The 20,149-nt window shown below is 34.7% G+C and overlaps 1 protein-coding gene across 1 annotated transcript in view; it reads right to left on the bottom strand.

Moving 5' to 3' along the window:
- RNF216 (ring finger protein 216) overlaps positions 1–20,149 on the bottom strand; it is a 183,274-nt gene that overhangs the window by 19,133 nt on the left and 143,992 nt on the right. Inside the window, exons 14-15 of the mRNA XM_051999841.1 lie at positions 10,029–10,126; positions 1,366–1,588 (exon numbers count right to left, since the gene is read on the bottom strand). Of these exons, the coding sequence (XP_051855801.1) occupies positions 1,366–1,588; positions 10,029–10,126 (321 nt within the window). The remainder of the gene's footprint in view (positions 1–1,365; positions 1,589–10,028; positions 10,127–20,149) is intronic.

The raw sequence follows: 20,149 nt of genomic DNA, 5'->3' as shown, positions 1-20,149 counted from the left end.
ATGCTCAATTAACAGAGGAAGATAGCCTTCTTACTGTAATATGGGAACCATACTGCTCAAAAATTAAGGTCTTTGCTATCATGTTTCAGTTGACAGCCCTACAATTACATACAAGTTCCAGTTGCCTATGTAGTAGCCCAAACTACAGATAGCTTAGAACTTCACTGCTGAAATAGCTATATGAACTTACAGATGAAGACATTTCCTTCCATGAGGCAATCTGTAGCCTCTCCAGACCTGTTTATTTGGGGGCCCTTGTTTGTGTCCTCTCACAAATTCAGCATGAGAACCTGTTCACATGCAAGGGTCTTTTCATATATATATATTTATTTTTTTTTTACAATGCATAAGAACCAGTGGAACATATGGGCCACCATCCATGGCCCCTCAGTCTTGTTTTATTACTGGGAAAAGGATCAAACTTATGATTTTAATCAGTGTAGGTAGCTACAGGGTGAGGAAATTCCAACCCCCCAAAGCAGCTGGCACAGAATGTGCCACTTAGTCTTGGAGAGGTGCTTGGGACACAGCCTAGGGTCACCTTGAGGTGAGGTCTCAACCTACAGTGCCATGCTGTTTCTCATACCATACTTCTGGGTCACTGTAATTTTTGGTGATCTCCTTCATACTATCTCAGGTTATCCATGTTTTCACCTGTTCTAGCCACACCACAAATCTAATCTTTGTCTGATTTTGTTAAGTCTTAGCAAATTGCAAAACCTTCTAAAAGAGATCCATAATCATCTAAAACAGTTTAGCTTATCTCCTCACAAAGAAAAAACCAAGAGAATTAAGAGAACTTATCATCCAGACTCTTGAAAGGTGGTTAAACTACAAAACACATGTATGAATATAGAGATGTGGGATGAATATTGCAAACAGACTATTAACTGGGTCTATAGTTGAACAAAAGGAAGGAGTTCTGGTTGTTTTGGAGAAGTCATGTAGTTCTTTTAATGACTAAACTTCTCCCTGAAACAAAAGCTCATCCTTTTGACACCAATAGTCTTCCATGGAAGGTGGAAGTATGGCTGTGGAGCATCAAATCCTAAGTTGAAGATATCTTAAAACAGCTTCTAAAAATAACACAGTATAATTTAACTCAATTTCACAAAGATTTATTAAGTGACTATTAGTGCATCAAAGTGAGCTAGTTGCTGGGAATACAAAGACAAAAAAATAAAACAGATCCTGTCCCAAGAAGTTTGGACTCTGCTGAGGGTTAATCTCTTTCCAAAGGCACTAGACTGGTCTTGCTAAAAAGAAGACAGCGTGCAATACTTTCAAAGATAGCTCTGAAGATTTCTGCCCTTTACAATTTACAAAGAAAGATGCCTTCATCAGAGTCAGCTTGCTTTTACTTACTGTGGGGTCAGTCCAAAGAGAACATTTTGTACATTCCTGGCAAGGGGCTCCTGGTGATCGGGGATGCTGACAGAAGTGGTCGTACCCATTGATGGAGGCCCGACAGAGGTAGCACATTTGAGAACCACAGCGGCAGGACATACGGTTACAACCTTCAGATTTTATGAGGCTGGTCCCACACTTATGGCATTTTCTAATGCGGGCAGCAGTCATTTTCTCTTCACTAAAATAAGAAAGAAAATGGTTGCACAGAAGAATACAATAATAAAAAAGAACAATGACAACCTGTATACTTACTGGTATTCACATAGTAATAAGGTTACAAGATATCACTTGAGACTTAAGCATAGCTTTTCTAATGTCAAAGTCATATATCACACTAACCTGGCTAATACTATTGCCAATTAAGCTGCCACTAATCCAAGCATCTCAGATGCCTAAACACTAGAATGAATGGGCAAGATAATAAGAGCCAGAATAAGTATTCTTGGCTTTTTAGTAAGCATTTGTCATTTCTGATGCTTCATAAAAAAGGTAACAGTAAAAAAGAAAAAAAAATCCAGATTAACAGTGATCACTCAAATTCAGGGATTCATAACTCATGATCGGTGAACTTGGTTTTAAAATATTTTTCTTGATAACTGTATTTCATATAATTGATCTCCTTTATAATATATCTTATAATTTAAAAACATTATTCTAAAAAGGTGCCCATGGTCTTCACCAGACTGTCAAAGTCAAAAAGGCTAAGAAACCTTGCTTAGATGAAGGTAAATATGGGCTGGAATTAGAGGTGAGAAAGGACAAGTCAGTTGACTTCCCCAACATTTGTCTTGTCAAAGCTATTATGATCTCCAGTGACCAGTCGAAAGATAAACAGTATTCCTGGGGCCCTACAATATTCTGAGATCCTGAATATTCTGTAGAGAGCTGCATATTTCTGTTTTCTCTTGTTTCAGTTCTAGATCTATCCAATAACAATAATAGTTAGCATTTATATACCACTTTAAAGTTTGCAAAACACTTACCATATGTTATTTAATCTGGCAATTCTGCCAGAATGCAGTGTTTTCAATTCCATTAAAGAAAAAGTAATTGATAATAACGTAGCACTTTAAGATATACGTTACTATATTGGTCTTCAATACTCTCTACGGAAAGTATTTAAGATATAAATCTTCTGTATTCTGATGGAAGTGGATTTCTATGACAAAGAGACCTGAGTTTCAATGGATAAATCATGGACAGAAACAGCTACACCCAAAGAAGGAATACTGGGAAACGAATGTGAACTATTTGCATTTTTGATTTTCTTCCCGAGTTATTTTTATCTTCTGAATCCAATTCTCCCTGTGCAACAGGAGAACTGTTCGGTTCTGCAAATATGTATTGTATCTAGGATATACGGCAACATATTTAACATATATAGGACTGCTTGCCATCTTGGGGGGGGGGTGGAGGGAGGGAGGGGAAAAAACGAAACATAAGCAAGTGCAAGGGATAATGTTGTAAAAAAATTACCCTGGCATGGATTCTGTCAATACAAAGTTATTATTAAATAAAATAAAATTTAAATTAAAAAAAAGATATAAATCTTCATTTTGCAAATAAAAAAACTGAGGATCTGAAAGTTTAAAATAATTGGCCCATTCTCATATTATCAGAAGGGAAGAAAGAAATAATACTCAAATACTCTGAATCTCTGATTCAACTCTAATTTCTAATTTTTTTTTAGTTTGACCTCTCTCAGGGAACTGTATTCTAGTTAGCAATTACCAAATCTAATGGCTTTTTCTAATTCTCATTTCCTGCCAACTCTTTGCAGTCAGGTTGCTATTGATCACTTCTTCTGGATACTCTCTTTTCTCTAGATTTTTATTCTAGAAAACTGTTCTATTCTAATTCTCCTCCTATCACGTTGTTTGTTCTTAGTCTGCTAGGCTGGATCTTCATCCAGGTCACACCCACTAAGGTTGGGTCTCCCCACACCTTTGTCCTGGCCATCTTTCTCTTTACACTATTTTATCATTAGTTACAACAGATAGTCTTATCATATCTATGCAGCTGATTTCCAGATCCAATTTTCATCTATCTTAAGCTACAGTCATACTTTACCAACTTTCTTCTGGATATCTCTAACTGAATATTCCATAGGTATTTCAAATTCACAGAATCCATTACCATCTGAACTTCCTTATTATTGCTGAGACTATAATTCTCCCAGTAACACAGGCTTATAACTTTGAAGTATCCATAACTACTTCTTTTCACTCACATATTCTGGCTAAATATTGTCATTTTTCTTCTAATATTTCTCATATATGTCCCCTGCTTTCTACTTACAGTCATATAACCTGAGTATAACTCCCTAGCATTGCTTAAATGAACTTTAGCCTATAGCTAATCTTTTAGGTCGTCTCCCTGCCTCAGATTTCTTCCGATTTCAACCCAACTTTTCTTAAAATTCAGGTGATCTGCCTCTAAATTTCCTTCTCCTGTCCCCAATCACAGGTATCACCTCCCATCTCAAGCACCAGTGGCTCCCATTTATTACCAGGATCAAATATAAACCTTTCTGGGACTTAAATTTCTTCACATCCTGGTTCTTTCCGATTTTTCTAGTCTTATATTTTATTCTCCCACAATTCTCAATAATTTCTGTGATTCAGATCTACTGGCTTTTTGTAATTAATTCCTCAAACATAATACTTTAGTGAATCCATCTCTGGTCTTAGTGTCTACCAGGGGTCCTCAAACTTTTTAAATAGGGGGCCAGTTCATTGTCCCTCAGACTGTTGAAGGGCCGGACTATAGTAAAAACAAAAACTTTGTTTTGTGGGCCTTTAAATAAAGAAACTTCATAGCCCTGGGTGAGGGGGATAAACGTCCTCAGCTGCCGCATCTGGCCTGCGGCCTTAGTTTGAGGACCCCTGGCTATACAATGACTTTCCATGCTTCTTGGAATTATCCATCTTCTCATTTCTCTAGTTCCTAGGTTTCCATTAAGATTCAGTCCTACAGACAGCTTGCCACACGGTGCAGTGATAGAGCATCAGCCTTGAAATCAGGAAAACCTGAGTTCAAATCTAACCTCAGATACTTAACACCTCCTAGCTGTGTAACCCTGGGCAAGTCACTTAACCCCAAAACAAAAATAAAAAAACCCCAAACCAGCCCCAATCTCATCTACTGCAGGTTTTTTTCTAGTGTCTCTGGATGCTAATGGCTTCACTTTTACCTCTCAGACTACCTTCCACTTATTCTATCTAGATCTTCTAGGTACTTGTCCATTTATAGATTGTTTCTTACATTAGAGTGTAAAGTTTTTGAGGGGAGGGCTATTTTTATATCCTCAGCACTCAGATCACTGCCTGCCATATGGTAAATGCTTAGTAAAGGTTTGGTGACTAACTGAACATGTTGATAATAGAAAAAAGTTGATCACTATTCATTTGAATCTAAGGTGTTAGTTTCCCAAAGTGAATCAAGACTGAGCTATGGTTCTGAATAAATTTTAACCTAGTTTAAATGACAAAAGAGCAGAGATTCTCAGTTCTGTTAAACAGGAATCATTGTCAAGGAGATGAGGCAAAGTAAAAACAAACATTTTACTTTCATCAACTAAATAATGCTACACACATCTGTGATTTTGGTTACTGAGTGGCTACAACCATCACTCAATTTGCCTAGTCTGTCAAATTTAAGCAGTTCTTATTTAAAATGATCTAATTTGAAAATTCATATTCATTCCCAAACCCTAGCTTGTCCCTATAATAACTGCTCTAGATGTGTTTAACATTTGGAATTGAAAGATACACATGTACTCAGACTACAATAATGTTGAATGGGGTTGGTTTATTTTTCCCCCATGGATAGAATGCTTAGACCACAGTTAGTTTGTATGACGGAGAGAAGGGATAGTGAATAAATAAGCTTTTAAACAAAGCTTAAAAGGCTAAACGAATCTGCTGCTTTGTTCCACTGAGCTATCAATGGATGAGTTTAGACATTAGTGTGAAAAGGATAGATGCAGCACTGGGGGAGGACACACTTAAAATGAGCTTAGGAATAGGCCTCTGAATTAAAGACATACTACTCAGGATTAACCTGATTTACACTTAAAAGAAGTTTTTGTTTTTTTCTCCACGAGAATAATGAACACCTGTCCAATAATATAGTGAAGTTGAAGGTTTCTAACAAAAGGTAAGGAAGCACTGTGGCATGGTGAGAAGGTATACTGGGACACATATTGAAAGATCTTGGTGTGAATCTCAATTTTATTGACTTATTTAATTGTGTGACCTTTAGCAAATCATTTGGCAAACTGGGAAAACCTACAGATATATTCAGAATGATTTTTACAAAATTATAATCGAAGAAAATGCTAAATTTTATTTTGAGCTGAGTGAAAATAAGGATATAAATTTTCCCCTATCAAAGTTCATGGCTGCCTCTGGAATTTAAGGACCTGAAGCTACTATCCCCTGGATTAGTTCCATCCATATCTGGCAATTTGTGATTTTACCTGCTTATCTGGTCCTACATCTTGAATTAAGAATCTAGATAAAAACCTGCTAAGATCTGTTTATTTTCCTTTAGGTTGATCTTATATACTATACAACTCCTTTGGCAGTTTGTATACGTAAGTGTCCTGAGTCAGACAAGATTGTAGCCTTTTACAGGGACCATACATACTCTATCTTTCGTAACAGCTAGCAACAAACACCATAGAGACTCTTATTTGTTTATTGGACCATTAATTCAACAAATGTTAGATGCAATGCACTACACTAATGGGAAAAGGGTGAGAAAACAAAATCACACAGTGCTTACCTTCAAAGTTTACAAATTTTACAAAATGTACAAAGATGTAGCTGTTTTTATATACATATTATATGTATAATTACAAGATTATAATGATGGAAACAAAATATATTAATAAAACAGGATCTAAACTCACTTCCTATAGTCGTGTGCACAAGGTCAAACAAAAATAGCTCAACAAAAGGAATCTCCTCTGCTTTGAGTTGGTTCCTCTTATTGGATATTGTTCCTAGGAATTGGGACAGGAAGAAAGCCCAAAACTCCAGCTGTGCTTTGGCTTTCTTTACCAAAAGGAAGACTTATTGTCACTTCTCTTGAACAAATTAATCTGTATAACCATCTAAGGAAAAGGGAGGTAATCTAGGTCAATGTGGTTAGAATGGTTTTTTAAATTAAAAAAAAATCTATATCTATATATGTATGTATGTATATTTTCATAGCTTGCAGACCATGGTTAAATGACCACAGATCTAAGGCAAGATGGCCATGGAGAATAGATTGTATCAGAAACCTTAAAGATTAAAAAAAATAATATGTCCTCTCATTACATTAGATTTTCATCTCTTTTTGTGAAGAGCAAAACAAATAAGATAGCAGAAAAAATATTAATAGTAGAATCTGGTTAAAAAACAAGTACTCTTTTTGGAACTTTATTCAAAAAGTTATCAAACTGTGCATACCCTTTGACTCAGCCGGTGTTTTTGCTGGGCTTAAATCCCAGGGAGATCTTAAAGGAGGGAAAAGGACATACATGTGCAAAAATGTTTGTGACAGCCCTTTTTGTAGTGGCAAGAAACTGGAAACTGATGATGCCCATCAATTGGAGAATGACTGAATAAATTATGGTATATGAATGTCATGAGATATTATTGTTCTATAAGAAACGATCAGCAGGGTGACTTCAGAGAGGCCTGGAGAGACTTAAATGAACTGATGCTAAGTGAAGTGAGTAGAACCAGGAGTTCATTGTACACTGCAACAAGACTATATGATGATCAATTCTGATGGACATGGCTCTCTTCAACAATGAGATGATTCAAACCAGTTCCAATTGTTCAGTGATGAAGAGGGCCATATAAAATCAGAGAGAGGACTGTGTAAACTGAGTGTGGACCACAACATAGCATTTTCACACTTTTGATTGAAGTTTGCTTGCATTTTGTTTTCCTTCTCAGGTTTTTCTTTTTCTTTCTAGATCTGAATTTTCTCGTGCAGCAAGATAACTGTATAAATATGTATGCATATATTGGATTTAACATATAACATATTTAACATGTATTGGACTACCTGCTATCTAGGGAACGGGTGGGGGGGAAGAAGAGGAAAATTTGGAACAGAAGATGTTGCAAGGGTCAATATTGAAAAATTACCCACGTCTATATTTTGTAAATAAAAAGCTTTAAATATTATGTTTTAATAATAATAAATAATTTTTTTAAAAAGTGCTCTATAATATCATTTTGGAAATGAAAGGCTTTATCTGGGGTGAATTGCTCTGAGATAAAGTAGGGAACTAAACAATTTCATGCCTAAGATCCTAATTGAAGGTCAAAATTTAGGGAGAGCACTCAAGATATGTCATATAAGAATAGGAGGAGAGAAAAAATTAGAAGACAGTTTTCCACTAGATCACTCAACATACACAAGGACTTTTCATATGCTACCAATCTGTTCTCTTGTCAAACACTAGCATATGTGACATTTTATCTTTAAAAAAGAAAAAAAGTAGTGCATTTTTGTTTTTCTTCCCAGGTTATTTTTACCTTTATGAATCCGATTTTTCTTGTTCAACAAGAGAACTGTACGGATGTGTACACATATATTGTATTTAAGATATACTTTAACATGTTTAACATGTATGAGACTGCCTGCCATCTAGGGAAGGGGGTGGAGGGAGAGAAGGGAAAAGTTGGAACAGAAGTGAGTGCAAGGGACAATGTTGAAAAATCACCTATGCATATGTTCTGTCAATAAAAAGCTATAATTAAAAAAGAAAGAAAGAAAGAAAAAGTAGGAAAAGGAAGGCAGATGACTATTCTTGCCATTCTACACAGCTGTACTTATAAGATTTCTCATGGCATCTGGTGCAGCTCAGAGTACTGGGCTTGGATTTAGGAAGACTTATCTTCCTGTGTTCAAATGTGAACTCAAACAGCAACTAACTGTATGACACCCCTGTTTGCCTCAGTTTTCTCATTTGTAAAATGAGGTGGAGAAGGAAATAGCAAATCCCTTTGTACCTTTGCCAAGTAAACTCCAAACCTTTAGTCTTGAGAGAAACAGAAACATATTAGTAGTAATTAAACACCTCTGAGCTCCTCCTTTTAAGTCTCAGAGTGGTCTCTGCTATCTCTGATGCTAAGGAGCAAATTATGAGCAGAACACTCACAATCTTCCAGATTATGTGTGTACCAATGTGTAAGAGGGCAGTCAGTTAATGCAGTATATAAACTGCCAGACCTGGAGTCAAGAAGACTTATCTTTCTGAGTTCAAATTTAGTTGTAGACACTAGCTGGGCAAATCACTGAATTCTGTTTGTCTCAGTTTCCTCATTTCTAAAATAAGCTGGAGAAAGAAATAGCTAACTACTCAAGTATTTTTGTCATGATCCCAAATGGGATCACTGAAGAACTGGACACTGAAGTGAATGGACAATAACAAAAATATATAAATATATCTAGATTATAAATCATAGCATTATCAATCAACAAAAATGTACTAATAGCCTATATATTAATTACTATGACTATATTACAAATTGGGTACAAAGAAAAAAAATGAAAACCCTCAAGGAGTTTAAATTCAAGGAGTGTGTGTGTGTGTGTGTGTGTGTGTGTTTAATTGCATATGTATATTTCAGGGAGATTGGGAAGATACCAATTAAAGAAAAGGTGTAAAGAGCTTTAAATGCCAAACAAAAGAATCTGTATTCCTAGTGGCAGCAAGGATTTTAGAGCTGAAAGTTGCCTTAGAAATAATCTAGCCTGAATTCTTGTTTTTCAAATAATGAAATAGAGACTCAGCTAAACAGCTATTGGGTATGATTATAAAGTAATATGATTGCTATTAAAATAATTCAAAATAATATATCCAACGAGTTGTCCCTTTCAAGGTAATCCCATTAAGACTATTTCAAAAGAGCATTATTTAAAAAAAGGTTTAGAACTCTTCTGGAATTGTATTCGGGGTCCAAGTGACATTCTTTGGAATCTCTTCTCTTGTGATAAATCTACATTCTCTGAGAAGTTAGGAAAAAGCTCATTTATTTGATCAGAATCAATTTTCATGAACTATCAAACTGGATTTTTATGGTCCAAACAAGTTATAAATGCAATGTCATTTCTTTGGTACTCACAAATACAATTTCAAAAGGGGGAAAAAGCGAAAAACATTTTAGGTAAAAGCAGAATTGTTAGAATAGGTATTATGTCCATTCAAAGTGAAACCTTTGAATGACAACATTCATTTGGATGAATGAGTTCTGGTGTGTTTATTAAAAACTGTTGTTCATAAACATTCCAAGTTTACTCTGCAGTCAAACTTTAGTCATTATTATAAGGTTGGTAAAGGACCAGTGCAGCTAGATATGCTCTTCTTTTAATTTTATTACATAAAAGCCCAAATCAGAATGACGTTCTTAAATCAAAACGACCCTTTGCCCAGCAATATGATTTTTGTTTTAACATTTTAATTTCATAAAGAAAACTCTACCATAGCTATACACATTCAGTGCAATGTAAGCATTAGCCAACTATACACTATCTATGTAGTTTTGAAAGAATATGTGGCACAATAACATGTTTAGAAAATTGTACTTTTGACTAAAGATGGTACTTACATAGATGTTCTATATTTGATGTCATCCTTTTCAGCCAACTGTTCACAGGTAATGCCATTATGTTCTTTCCACAGTCCCTGACATTTCCTACAGGTTTCCTGGGAACAAAGAACAAAAACAAAGCAGCCAAAATGAACTAAAGGATAAACACTTCATAGGTTACAATTCAACTACAAGTGAAGCAAAAGTGAAGTCAAATCTTCCTACATTTCTCCTTCCAAATTGGAGCAGACTTCAGTTAACTTGAATTTTTCTTGAAAAACTATCAGTTTTCAAAGTGACCTCTTCAAAATGAATTGTGGACCACAATTTTTGTAGACATTTTACTTCTAAAGATAATCTTGTTCATTTTGCTAAAAATGTCAAAGGTAATTCCTGTAAGTCAAATCTAAAATGAATTTGGAGTTTCATACAAAAAAATGAATTTTTTAGAATCTCAAGGTCTGTTTATGCCTACCAAATGGAACTAATATCCTCCCCTTGTCACCCAAAATTAAAACATGGCAGCCTACTTCTACCTTATTTTCCTTATTCACCTAAGTTTTGTTTTGGTTTTTGCAAGTTGGCTCATTCATTGTTGACTAAAAGAGACAAATATTTAACTTTTAACTTCATTCACCTGTGGTTTCTATTGACACACAAAACATGATATGATTTTAGCTTACAGTGGTACCCTTTAAGGCCCAGTTTCCAGAAACAATGAAGTCTTGTAGATTTTATCTTTGAAATTTAAGGCCCAATTTCACTTGTTTATTTCACTTACTACTTACCCTGCTACCTTAGCTAGTATTGACTATCCTACTAATCCTTAACATCTCTTCAATAATTATCCAACTAGTCTTTTTTAAAAAATTTTTTCTATTTTATTTTTTATTTTATTTTAATAGCCTTTTATTTACAAATTATATGTATGGGTATCTTTACAGCATTGACAATTGCCAAACCTTTTGTTCCAATTTTTCTTCTCCTTCCCCCCATCTCCTCCCCTAGATGGCAGGATGATCAGTAGATGTTAAATATATTAAAGTATAAATTAGATACACAATAAGTATACATGACCAAACCGTTATTTTGCTGTACAAAAAGAATCGGACTCTGAAATATTGTATAATTAGCCTGTGAAGGAAATCAAAAATGCAGGTGGGCAAAAACATAGGGATTGGGAATTCAATGTAATGGTTCTTAGTCATCTCCCAGAGTTCTTTTGCTGGGCGTAGCTGATTCAGTTCATTACTGCTCCATTGGAACTAATTTGGTTCATCTCATTGCTGAGGACAGCCAGGTCCATCAGAATTGATCATCATATAGTATTGTTGTTGAAGTATATAATGATCTCCTGGCCCTGCTTGTTTCACTCAGCATCAGTTCATGTAACTCCAAGTCTTTCTGAAATCATCCTATTGGTCATTTCTTACCAAGCAATAATATTCCATAATATTCATATACCACAATTTATTCAGCCATTCTCCAACTGATGGGCATCCACTCAGTTTCCGGCCACTACAAAGAGACCTGCCACAAACATTCTTGCACATACAGGTCCCTTTATGATCTCTTTAGGATATAAGTCCAATAGTAACACTGCTGGATCAAAGGGTATGCACAGTTTGATAACTTTTTGAGTATAGTTCCAAATTTCTCTCCAGAACAGTTGGATGTATTCACAATTCCACCAATAGTGTATCAGTGTCCCTGTTTTCCCACATCCCCTCCAACATTCCACATTATCTTTCCCTGTCATTCTAGCCAGTCTGACAGGTGTGTAGTAGTATCTCAGAATTGTTTTAATTTGCATTTCTCTGATTAATAATGACTTGGAGGATCTTTTCATATGGCTAGAAATAGTTTAAATTTCTTCATCTGAGAATTGTCTGTTCATATCCTTTGACCATTTATCAATTGAAGAATGGCTTGATTTCTTATAAATTAGAGTCAATTCTCTGTATATTTTGGAAATTAGTCCTTTATCAGAATCTTTGACTGTAAAGATATTTTCCCAGTTTATTGCTTCCCTTCTAATCTTGTCTGGATTAGTTTTGTTTGTACAAAAACTTTTCAGTTTGGTATAATCAAAACTTTCTATTTTGTGATCAGTAATGATCTCTAGTTCTTTGGTCATAAATTCCTTCCTCTTCCACAGGTCTGAGAGGTAAACTATCCTGTGTTCCTCTACTTTATTTATAATCTAATTCTTTCTGCCTAGATCATGAACCCAATTTGACTTTATCTTGGTATATGGTGTTAAGTGTGGGTCGATGCCTCCAACTAGTCTCCTAACTGCAAAATCTTTTCTTTCCAATTTATCTTGTGCCAAAGCCACCACAGTAGCTGTCTTATATCATTTTGATTGTCATTGTCCTTCCCCAAGAACCTTCCCCATTGCCCAAAGAATCAAATTCTAACACTATACTGTAGTTAGTTTCTCCAAATTGAAGAAAATATTGCTTATTTCACTTTTTAAAAACCTGTCCTCAAGATATTTTTTCCCCCTGCTTAAGGCAAAAAAACTTTAAAATCCTCATTACTGGCATGGTTTCAGAGATTTAAATATCTTTTCTTGCCTTCTCTCTTTTCTGCCTATCAAAATCTTTCAAGTGCAGGAGGTCTTTGCATTAGCTCCAAACTGACTTACTGATCCTAAATTTTGGAAGCCAAAAGAATTTAATATATACTCATACAAATGGTACAGGCAATGGCTTTGATCCTACTTCTAAGGTGGGCAATTGGATAAGGAAGTAAGAAACTACTTTAAGATATCCATATTACTAGTTATATGTGGCACCAATCCTCAACTGCAACAGTAAATATTCCTTATAGCAAGAAGACACGTTAAAGGGGAAGATGGGGGACAAAGTGAGGAGTAGGAAAATGAGAGAATAGTAGCAAAAAAGTCTTTTTTGAATTTTAAAGACTTAACCCCAGACTTAGTATAACTACTGCTATTTCTTAGAAGTATTATCAGCATTTTGGTCCACTCTCTGTATCTGTTATGACTAAAACTAAAACAATATTATGCACTTAATTATTTCCCATCAAAATGTATAGCAACATAAAATAATCTTTAAAAATATCATGTGCCTAGTAGTTCCGAAAACATTAGGGTAAACAACAGCTGGAGAATAGATGAGCTGGTATGCATGAATCCTAAACTCCAAAACAAGTCTAACCAAATCAGCTGTCAAGAATAATGATTAAAAAACAAGTTAGTGTTTATATGTTGCTCTGCTTTAGCATTCAAGGCAATTTAGAATAGTTAATCCATGCAATTTTCTTTTTTGCGTAAGGGAAGAATAACCCCATTTTACAGATATGGCACAAAAAAGATGAAGTGATCGAGGAGAAACTGGTTGAAGAGTCATTTACCTAAATCCACTGCTCAATTGCCCAATATGATACCCATTCTGAAAAGGTTCCATACCCTTCTGATACAGAACTTTTTCTTTTTTATTACTGTTAAAGCTTTTTATTTTCAAAACATATGCATATACCCTTTGACCCAGCAATGCTTCTACTGGGCTTATATCCCAAAGAGATCTTAAAGGAGGGAAAGGGACCCACATGTGCAAAAATGTTTGTGGCAGCCCTTTTTGTAGTAGCAAAAAACTGGATACTGAATGGATGCCCATCAATTGAAGAATGGCTGAATAAATTATGATATATGAATGTTATAGAACATTATTGTTCTGTAAGAAACAATCAGCAGGAAGACTTCAGAGAGGCCGGGAGAAACCTACATGAACTGATGCTAAGAGAAATGAGCAGAATTAGGAGATCATTGTACACAGTAACAACAAGATTATACAATGATCAATTCTGATGGACATGGATGATTCAAACAAATGATTCCAATTGTTCAGTGATGAAGAAAGCCATATACACGCAGAGAGAGGCCTGTGGGAACTGAGTGTGGACCACAACAACATTTTCATGCTTTTGGTTGATGTTTGCTTGCATTTTGTTTTCCTTCTCAAGTTTTTTTTTTTCTTTCTAGAGCTGATTTTTCTTGTGCAGAAAGATAACTGTATAAATATGTGTATATAAATTGGATTTAACATATATTTTAACATATTTAACATGTACCGGACTACCTGCCATCTAGAGGAGAAGATGGGGAGGAGGGAAAAATTTGGAACAGAAAGTTTTGCAAAGGTCAATATTGAAAAATTACCCATGCATATGTTTTGTAAATAAAAAGCTTTAATTAAAAAATATGCACAGATGATTTCCAACATTCACCCTTATAAAACTTTGTGTTCCAAGTTTTCCCACTCCTTTCCACCCCCCACTTTCCTGGACAGCAAGTAATCCAATATATGTTAAACATGTGCACTTGTTCTATACATATTTCTATAATTATCATGTTGCACAAGAAAAATCAGATCAAAAAGGAAAAAAATGAGAAAGAAAACAAAATGGAAGCAAACAACCACAAAAAAGAATAAAAATACTAAGTTGTGATCCATACTCAGTCCCCCCAGTTCTCTCTCTGGGTGTAGATGGCTCTCTTCATGACAAGACCATTGGAACTGGCCTGAATCATCTCACTGTTGAAAAAAGCCACATCCATCAGAAATGATCATCATATAATTTTGTTGCTGTGTACAATTGAAGTGGATTTTGGTCCCGTTAAGTAACTGTATTTGCTATTGATCTGTGATTCCTTTCAGATTACCAGCCCCTCCTGGCTGAGGCATATCCTCCCCCAGACAAGTCAGTTTTTCCTGCATGTCAGAGTCTTTGATTCACAAATCCTGGTTAAAAAGCATCCTTTTGAATTCCAATAGGAGATATGGGCTTATCCCAGTACCCCCACTGGATCTGAGCCAACTTGGGCACTCCCAGCCCCCACTGGTTTTGATCTGCTTAGGCTTTCCAACCCCCATCAAGACATCCAATATAATAAGCTTCCATCAGCTAAAGTCTTTGCAGATGGACCTTGGTAGCTCACTCAGCTGCCAGGACTTTCTGTCCACTGAGATTTGCATTCTCAGTGCAAAACTCCATTTTCCAAAGATCTGCCACTGTAGAAATCAGTCTTTTGGTAAACTGATTTCTATCTAACAATAAACTTTCATTTTGCAACTAATATTCGGGAATGAGTGAATTCTTTCACTCCTAAAACATGCAACTGATTTAATGGGGATTCTTAATAATTCTCTTATACCCACTAACCTCTAGACCACCAGGAATCTAAACCACTCTAAACCTTATCACAATGATTTCATGGTTCTTCTCACTTCACTTAGCATCAGTTCATGTAAGTCTCTCCAGGTCTCTTTGAAATCATCCTGCTGATCGTTTCTTATAGAACAATAATATTCCATAACATTCATATACCATAACTTATTCAGCCATTCTTCAACTGACAGACATCCACTCAGTTTCCAATTTCTTGCCACTACAAAAAGGGCTGCCACAAACATTTTTGCCCATGTGAGTCCCTTGCCTTCCTTTATAATCTCTTTGGAATACAGACTGAGTAGAGACACTGCTGGATCAAATGATATGCATAGTTTGATAGCCCTTTGGGTATAAGAACTTTTTCTATGTAAGAATGTTGGAGGACTCAGAAACTTTCCTATTCCTCACAACTATAACCTGCACTCTTTTCCCATTCCCAATATTTTTTTCCCAAAAAGCATTTGCATGGGATAGTGGACAGAAGTCAAGAAACCTTGGAGTCAGAAACTTAGGTACACATCATACCTTCTCCCTTGAGAGTTGAGTAAAACCTCAACAAATCATTTAATACCACTGGCTGCCTTAGGCAATCCTCTAAAACTATGGTGCAGAACATGGGAGAAATAGTTTCCTCACTGGAAGTTGCCTATACCAATAAATCTCAAATGTAGTCCAAAATAGGAAAAACAAAATAGAAAGTACCTAAGCAATAAAACTGACAATTAAAATAAGATTAAAAAAAAATGCAAAGTAAGTAAAATTGATATTCAGAATCTTTCCAGTTGTATTGTTGGAATTATTTTTTTTTAAATTTTACTTCCCTAAATTATAGTATTTTTATTAAAATGCAGCTCTGCTTCCTCAAGCATTCCTAAGTTTTATTTGTAAACCTAATAAATGTTAAAAAAGATTAAGTAGCAGAAAAGCTTTTTTATTCAATTAATATGAATACAAAAGAAACTCAATGACCATTATAGAAAGAAGAGTATACCTAGATAATTGAAAAATTTAAGGAAGCTCAGCACTTAGTTACCAAGAAGAAAACAATGATCAACTAGTTTCATTGTAAACAATATAACTGATCCAACCATTCTGGAGAGCAATTTGGAACTATATCTAAAAGACAATCACCATGCATACCTTCTGATCCAGCAATACCACTACTAGGTCTATTTCATAAAGAAATCATAAAAAAAGAGAAAAGGACCTACATTTTCAAAAAAAAAATTATAGCAATTCTTTTTGTGATGGCAAAGAACTGCAAATTAAGGGAATGCCCATTAATTGGGGAATGGCTGAATAAGTTGTGGCATGTAACTTCGATAGAATGCTATTTTACTGTAAGAAATGATGACCAGGATGCTTTCAGAAAAACATGGAAAGAATTACATGAATTAATGCAAACTGAAGTAAGCAGAACCAGAAGAACATTATACACAACAGTGGCAATATTGTACGATGAATAACTTGGCTCTTCTTAGCAATACAATGATCTAAGACAATTCCAAAAAACTCATAAAAAATTCTAACTACATCCAGAGAAAGAACTGATAGAATCTGAATGCAGATTGAAGCACATTATTTTCACTTTATCTTTTCTGAGGTTTTTTTTTTTTTTTAATTCTTTTGGTCTGTTACTTCTTTCATAATATGACTAATATCGAAATGTTCTACATGGTTGCACATATGTAACTGATTTACAATTCTAACCTTTTTAGGGAGGGGAAAAGAGAAAGTTTGGAACTCAAAATTTTTTAAAAATGAAAAAAATTTTCTCTATATGCAATTGGAAAAAATAAAACGGTATTTTTAAAAGAAATCCTCATGTTAGCAAGTGTGTTTGAAGAGAAACATTAAAAACACCCTGTTTCCTGGCTATTCAGGAACCCAACCAGAGGATCACATTTTCTATTCTTTGGGCTTTTGTGTGATCATAAAATACAGAGTTAAAGCTACAACATTTTTTTCCCCTTCAAATTGAAAGGAATTAGCTGAGTTCACCATGGTTCAAAATATACCAAGTAATACTGCCTCCTATTGTCAAAACCACTATTGCTAAATAAGAAATTCTCAAACATTAAAAAGAGATATATCTGATTTGTAAGGGATCTTAGAACAAAGAATATTAGAGCTGACAGAATCTTAAAATATAGTTAGAATACAAGAATTAGAAGGAACCAAAGATAGCCCTGGATTTCAAATCAAAGGGCCTTTATTTCAATTGTGGCTCTGCCACTTATTATGAATATGATGTTGAATGTTACCAACCCAGGTTTTAGTTTCCTTGTTAGTAAAATGAGGGGTTTGGCCTAGATGACCTCCAATGTCCCTTCCAGCCCATAATCTATGATCTGCTCATTCTCTGCTCAAATCTCTGATTTAGCCAATGATATTATTTTGTTCTCAAAATTAGAAGATTTATTTAAATTCTTAAATTTTTTAAATTTATTTTTCTTTCTTTCTTTTTTTATTATTATAACTTTTTATTGACAGAACATATGCATGGGTAATTTTTTACATTATCCCTTGCACTCACTTCTGTTCCAACTTTTCCCGTTCCTCCCTTCACCCCCTCCCTAGATGGCAGGCAGTCTTATACATGTTAAATATGCTATAGTATATCCTAGATACAATATATGTGTGCAGAACCGCACAGTTCTCTTGTTGCACAAGAAGAATTGGATTCACCAATTCTCCCTATGCAACAAGAGAACTGTTCGGTTCTGCACACATATATTGTATCTAGGATATACTGCAACATATCCAACATATAAAGGACTGCTTGCCATCTAGGGGAGGGGGTGGAGGGAGGGAGGGAAAAAAAAAATCGGAACAGAAACGAGTGTCAATATAAAGTAATTATTAAATAAAAATTAAAAAAAAAAAAGAAGAATTGGATTCAGAAGGTAAAAATAACCTGGGAAGAAAAACAAAAAATGCACACAATTCACACTCATTTCCCAGTGTTCCTTCTCTAGGTGTAGCTGATTCTGTCCATCATTGATCAATTGGAACTGAATTAGATCTTCTCTTTATTGAAGATATCCACTTCCATCAGAATACACCCTAATACAGTATTGTTGTTAAAGTATATACTGATCTCCTGATTCTGCTCATTTCACTCAGTATCAGTCTTTTCCAACCGTCTCCGTATTCATCCTGCTCATCATGTCTTACAGAACAATAATATTCCATAACATTCATATACCACATACATTCTTAAATTTTGAATTGAATCCTGGACATAGTTTTCTGAAACTCTGAGTCATAGGCAGGAGGATGATGTTTAATATTATGGGATGAGTGTTTTTGATCACATTTCTCTTAGAAAGTAGGAGACTGAACAAGATGACACTTAAGGTTCATTTTCAACTCTTAACTACACGAACTGAATGTTTGTTTTTGAATATGAACTAAATTTTTGCTTTATGTAGAGTAGCCATTTTTCTTTTTGAACATTATTTCCTTGAGAAGTCACAGATGTCTGGTTTCTAAATTTATAAGTGTTTCATGGACATTAATCAAATACAGTTAAAGAAATAATTCCAATCAAAACCCTAAAGAAATAAACCATCCAAAATAGAACATTCAAAATATGGAAATGCTGATTTAGGAAAACAAAGACAATGTGTTAATCTCAAGCCATAATCAAGTAAATAATTTCTAAAGATATTCCCTTTCTCTGCATATAGACTTAAATGATTATATACTCACAGGATTTGCTTAAAAGAGATGAGTTACCTTGGTTGTTTTAACTGGCTGAAATGTAGCACTCTGGTGACTACAAAAAACAGCATCTTTTATCAAAACTATGGTATCCTATTTCCTTTCCCCAGAGAATAACTTTGACAGATCCATAATAAGAAGTTACAATTTCAGGTGAATTGCAATCAGTACTGGTCTTTTAAATTAATTTATACATATACATTAATAAAATAGAAACTTTTAAAAGAGACTATATAGTTACTCAATGGGTTGAATAGTTTTATACTTAGCATAAATGCATAAATGTTAATTTCAGAATGATACATATATGAATCATTCTTCAGCTTCTAACTGTATGATCCAATTTTTTACATAGAATTTCTTCTTTAACTGCATGCCAGGATTACTTTGGATAACAAATTATTCTTCAAATGGAAAATTCAAGTATGTGAAAATAAGGAGAACAACCTTAAGTCATACTATTAAAGGAAAACATTGACAAACTTACAAGGCTATCGACCACAGAAGTTTCAGTGTATAAAAGAACTACTGAAATAGCTTAGAATAAATCATCATGATACTGTTTTCAGAAGAAAAAAGGAAGGGACAAGGATTACCTTAGTAATTATTCATCTCGTAAGATTCATTTAACCAACATTTAAATGAATGCTATATATTGTTACCTGTTGTGGACACAAAGAGAAAAATGAAAGTCTATGCTCTTAAGGAACTTGCATTCTCCTCGAGTTATACAGCATGCACACATAAATAAAAGATAATTTATAAAAATAAAAGGCACTAATAATAAACCAAGAATGGGAGTAAGCTATGGAAATCCAAGAAGGATTTGAGGGAGATGGCATCTGAGCCATGCCTTGAAAAAGACAAAGATTCAGAGGGGGCAGAGATGAAGTAGTACATCTTATTGTGAGGGATTAACATGTAACATTTCATGAAGGTAAGAGATGCAATGCTGAGTTTGAAGGAATAATTCTACCTTTGCTGGAACACAGAGACTGTGCAAAGGAATCATGTGAAATAAGACTAGAAAGGTAGGATGGAATCAGATTGAGAAGGGTCTTGAATACTAGGCGGAACAATTTGTATTCTGTCTTAGGAACCATAGAAAACCAGTTAAAGTATGAGTTAGGGAATGACATGATTGGATCTGTGACTTGGGAAGATAAAGGCATCTGTGTGAGAATGGATTGGAATAAAAAACAAACTCAGTTCTA

Source organism: Antechinus flavipes, chromosome 1 (assembly GCF_016432865.1).
Source record: "Antechinus flavipes isolate AdamAnt ecotype Samford, QLD, Australia chromosome 1, AdamAnt_v2, whole genome shotgun sequence".
Lineage (NCBI taxonomy): Eukaryota > Metazoa > Chordata > Mammalia > Dasyuromorphia > Dasyuridae > Antechinus > Antechinus flavipes.
Note: the sequence above shows the minus strand (reverse complement) of the source record. Positions and strands in the feature narration are given on the sequence as shown.